Source organism: Dacryopinax primogenitus (assembly GCF_000292625.1).
Source record: "Dacryopinax primogenitus strain DJM-731 SS1 chromosome Unknown DACRYscaffold_3, whole genome shotgun sequence".
Lineage (NCBI taxonomy): Eukaryota > Fungi > Basidiomycota > Dacrymycetes > Dacrymycetales > Dacrymycetaceae > Dacryopinax > Dacryopinax primogenitus.
In genome coordinates this window covers 244262-249735 of record NW_024467200.1, presented here as the reverse complement: position 1 = coordinate 249735, position 5474 = coordinate 244262, and the positions used below count along the sequence as shown (strand labels likewise).

The following is a 5474-nucleotide window of genomic DNA, read 5'->3' as shown; positions in this document are numbered from 1 at the left end:
CATATGACCAAGGATGAGGTCATATGAGGTCATGCACAGCCACACAGCAGGTCACCTGACCATCCAATCCTTCCAGCAGGTTCCAGCACATGCCAAGGTATACCAGCTACTTCCATGTCATAAAGGCTTAGTCATGTCTCTTGACCAAGCAATGAGCTGGTGCTCTGACACAAGGATGAGGTCATATGAGGTCATGCACAGCCATGCACAGCAGGTCACCTGATCATCCAATCCTTTCAGCAGGTTCCAGCACATGCCAAGGTATACCAGTTACTTCCATGTCATAAAGGCTTGGTCATGTCTCTTGACCAAGCAATGAGCTGGTGCCCTGACAGTTTGCCATATCTGTCTATTATCAGTCAACAGTACTTCATACACAAACAACATGTACTTATGCTTGAAGGGAATCAAATAGATCATTTCATCTGGGTCCATGATGTCAACATAAATCCTAGAGGAGGTAGTTAGTACTTGCTGGATCAAGGGCACTATAATCTCACCCCATCCAAGCCTCAGACCAGTCCTCTGGTTTGCTGAATATCCATTGTGTTGGGGCCCTTGGGTTTGGGGAGCTTTGGCTGCAATTTGGTGGTGCTTCTCACCAAAGTTTCTCTGCTGGTTGGTGTTATGCATGGGATTAGGGTGGGTATTTTGGTGCGAGCCATTTGTAAGAAATCAGGAGTATTTGGGAGGAAGATAATCATTGAGCAATGGATGGATTTCACTCATCTTTATAAAGCCCTATGATGGCCTAAACTGATACTGCCAAACACCACCACAGAGTTGGAGTATCCATGTGTGGCATGAGCCACCCATCTAACTGTACAATTCTACCCTGGAGTGGATCAGAACTGCATCTGCATACCACAGGGCCATTGGTCTCATGGTCCATCTACCAAGTTTCCTGTCTTAAAGTTCAACTTCACATTGTGCCTGGATGAACTCACCATGAGCAGTGATGATCCCATGGTTGGTCTCATTCCTAATAATGGAAGGTGCTATAACCCTCTGTGGAAGTACTGCTTCAATGGTGGCTCCTTTATTTCACAGCACAGAGTTCCAACTCCATTTCCTAGACCTCAATGATGACATCATGTGGATCATTATCAATTGCATCTGTGACTCAGACAGGAATTGGAGATCTTTGCAGGCAACCTGTCAGACACTGCTGGAACTGAGCAAATGGAGATATTACAAGGCAAGGCACTGCCTCAAACTCAAGGACAGGACACAACTGGCCCACATGAGTGCAACTCATCAAATGGCTGTGTTGAAACATGTCCACCTCACCACTCTCCCTAGTAACAACAAAGACCAAATGTCACAAGTGATGGACTGCCTCCAAGACCCCAAACATCTGGCCAGACTAACTGATCAAATGACATTGTTGAAACATCCTGGCTCATTGCTGAAGACCCTAGCCAGTCTTCAGACAATCCAACTGGAAGTTTACATCACCCCGGATGTCATGGATGCTCTAAGTGTCATACCAATGTTACACAAGATTGTGTTCATAGCACAATGTGAGCTGTCAAGGCAGTTCTCTCAGATTCAAGTGCCCACACTGCAAACAGTGCATGCAATATTCATTTGGATGCCCATCTCAGTCATGGACAGGTTGCCATTCAAGCAAGAAAGCATCATAAATGGCTTTGTATGTGTGTTTTGTGGCCCAAGGTTCAACAAAGTCCTCATTTCCACGCCCCCCCCCCCCCCACCCACTGTGGCTCAACACACTGGCTGCACATGCTCAGAAAGATTCCCTTGGAGAACTCCAATTAGGATATACATGGGATGATGCACAGGCTCACTCTCACTCTGCACTCACTCAACTGCTGGAGGTCCAGAAGCACATTACCAAGTTTATACCAGATGAGAATGAGACACATCAAATACAAGCACAACATTTACAAGACCTTTGCATTTTTACAGGCAATGTCAGCTCCTGTATCAAAACCCTTCCAGGACAACCAGTCAGTGACCTTGTCATGCAGATCCTTGAGATGGACAGATTGTGACATACCAACTGCACTCAGTATAATGTCTTCCCAACAACTCCAGTGTTTGGAGATTTGACTCTACACACATGTCTTTGTGGCAAAGAACAGATTCTTGGATGACATAGTGATGTTCTTTCTGGGATTGAAGACACTCAATATAACAGTTGACTGTTGCTATGGCAACATTGATCCGGTACGGTAGTTATACCAACACTTCATGATTGTCTCATGCTCACAATATCCATAATCAGAATTTTCTTCCTGATAATTCAAAACTTGTCAACCTAAAGGAGCTAGGCAAACTGCTCTTTGAATGATTGTGTCAGGGCACTGTGCTCTTGCCCTCTTCCTAGCACAACAAAATCCTTCTCCCAGCACATGGAATTCTCCACTCAGCACACATCATTCTTCACTTGGCACTTGGAATTCTCCACTTAGCACATGACACTCTCTTCCTATCACATGGAATTCTTCACTTAGCACACAGAATTCTCTAACCCTAACCCTACACCTAACACCACATGGGATTGCTATCAGGGCACTGCTAGTGGCCACCCCTAGCCTCCCATTTTGCCCTAGAAGCAATGGAACAGCAAGATATTGGAACCTCCTGTGTTGGAGACTACTATGGGATTGTGGCAATGACCAAACAAGACATCATGAAGAGGATACCACAAGACTGCTGTGTCCAGACACTTTGGGTGAGACATAGTGATGCTAGGGACCCCCACCAGGACTAGTGAGACACAAGGTGACACTTGTAAGAGTCTCCACAATTTATTGGAAAGGTTTCAAGGGCCCAGGGGTGTTGCTAAGACATCTATCTGACACTTGTAGGAGCCCCCAGAATTTACCTGGACTCCTGGGCTTCTGGGGAGTAGCTACAAGGTATATAAGCAGTAGCATAGTGATGCTGTATCCCTCAGATCTAATCTCTGAGGAAACTCCTTAGTCTACAAGCAGTTTCTAAGTCATCTCATCATCTTGGACCCCCTTCTACAGATGCCTGAACACCCTTCCCTCATAAACTTGCCTTGACTCCACAACTCTTGCTACACTTTTCAGCTATCTATAACCGACTTACAACACCCCCTGGGACCCCTTAGTGACCCCCTTGTACTCCCCCAATAATCCAGCTGGCCCTGGTGACTTGGATATTGACTAGTACTGCTGGTTGGAGTCGCTTTCAACCACAGTAGACCCCCCAGCACTCCATCTATTGTTTGGGATTAGTGTGTGGTGACCTTGCTAGACCTAGTGCCCTCACAGATTGGAGTACTCTGATGAAGGTGATGTCCTGGGGGATGGAAGAGATCTCCCCAGAGGTCTTGAGGAGGCAAATGAACTATGCAAGAAGCTGTAAAAAGGTTTGCCCAAGACTGCAGGAGGTAGGAATATGGGAAGTCATGCTCATACAACCACATGGGGCAAAGGAGCACAAGTTGTTGGGTTACTGGTTTGAGGAACCCAACAAGCCGCTATGTGCATAACCTCATGCCAATCCATCCCATTCCTCCCCCTTGCAGGCTGTTCCAGATGCCTCATCAGACCTTTGACCTATAGAGGCAGGCACAGTGTTCCTTGCACCCAGGCATGCACAGCATATCCTGGCCCTGCCAGATATGGAGCATGGCAGGATCTCCCACACTGCGAGCGCCAGCACACTGCTTCCTTTTGATGCTCCCACATTGTGTGGGTGCTTCATAGCTCTCTTCATGCATGCCTGATATGGCCGGCACACCATAACCCATTGGTCAAGAAGGGAGTGCCATCCAGCAGCACCTTCTATGCCCAGGCATGCAGAGGATCAGGCCCAATGGGGACCAGCAAGCATGCATATTGAGCACATCTGGGCCAATCTGTGGGGTTAGTGCACATGTGGAGATTGAGAGCTGACACTCAGTGGATTCACATGATGGGTCATGTGGGGTTGGCCAAGGACTGTATTGAGCAGATTTTCCAGTGAGTGTGACTGATAACCGGAGAGGTCTATAAGAGCTTGCCTGACACCTCACACCCCAGATGGATCTGATGGCACTTCAACACCTCACTTACTGTGATTGCATCGACTGCCCAACATCCTGCTCAAAGCACAACAATGATGCCCCTCAAGATTGCCATCATGGGGGTGCTCAGCTACCTCAAAAAGTACATGGTCAAGTACCTAAAAGAACAGGGGGGTTGATGTTGGTGGTTGAGTAACATCCTTCATTGGGCTGCCAACAGCCTGCAGGAACATTCCACTGACTCATGGCATATGTTCACATGTTGCAGAAATCAATTGCATGCTCAAAAAAGATTCTGGTGACTGACATTCAGAGCAGCATGCGGCCAAGGCAATTGACTATATATGAGGGGGTCAAGGCCTCCTTCACCAGTGCGGACATGGTGATGCATCTTGCTACCATGCCAGACCCAGTCAAGCATGGGATCATGTGGTGCATAATGTGTACATCCATCTGCAACTGAGCCTGGGAAGGGTGCAATAACATAACATCCCACCATAGAAATGTCTAGTCAGGGTACAATGTGTTGCATGTGGCCACTGCCCTGGGCGAGATATCACAAGACTAGGCTGGCAGATATTGTCAAGTAATGGTGGTGTCAACAGAGGTCGAGAGAAGTATCAAGGGGAGTACTAGGATATTGAGAGCACTAACTAGCTGACAGTATCACCTAGTCTGCTCAAGTGGATAAGTTTGATGAGATACTGATGCCTAGTTTGACTACACAAGTATTGTGGAGGATCCCAAGAGATCAGATCTAAGGACAAAATGACAAAAGGGGATGAGACTATCTATGATAGCCATGGAAGCAATCTAAAGAAGGTACAGCATGGATTACCTTAGGGCAGGGTCCTAGGGACTTAGAGGATTTTGACTCAGCCATTGATATCACATGAGATGGTCAAGATGTTTATTTTGGTCCTTTGATCTGTATCATGGGTTTGAGATGATCATGATATTTTGAAATTAGGTGATCCCTGACATATCCTCACCTTTGCCCCCCTCCTACCCAAGATGTCTCATGGACTGAAGATAAGGCAAGTGTGGAGAGTGAGAGTGATTCTGCATTGACATCTGCCCCACCTGCACTGAGCCCATCAATGCCTTCCACAAGTAGACTGAGCTCCCCCAAAGTCAGTGTTATTGTGATTGACTCCAATGATGAGCCCCCTGCAAGAAAGACTTTTGGGGATGAAGATTATGACTGCAACCATGCATCCCCAAGCCTGGGGGAGGAGGAAGATGAAGAAGTTATCCTCAAGGAGATTGCTGTGGACCTGAGGCAGCATGCAGCTTCTATGAGCACCACAGGCATTGATTCCAGGGATCTGAAGGGAAGGGGAAGGGGAAGGTAAAAGGATGCAAGCATGCTCCTCTCTCTCCATAGAGCTCAGAGAGACATGGAAGAAGAGTAAGACTGACACAGGATCTCACTGGAAAGGCCCTGCAGCAAAGCCTCAGCCTCCTC

The 5474-nt window shown here is 47.2% G+C and overlaps 1 protein-coding gene across 1 annotated transcript; it reads left to right on the top strand.

The window, feature by feature from the left end:
* Positions 1-4101: 4101 nt before the first annotated feature.
* Positions 4102-5361, top strand: DACRYDRAFT_104512 (uncharacterized protein; the record flags this gene model as incomplete). Its single annotated transcript, XM_040767941.1, has 2 exons — positions 4102-4160; positions 5145-5361. 2 exons carry the CDS (start codon positions 4102-4104, stop codon positions 5359-5361), a joined length of 276 nt encoding a protein of 91 aa, XP_040631524.1.
* Positions 5362-5474: the final 113 nt, after the last annotated feature.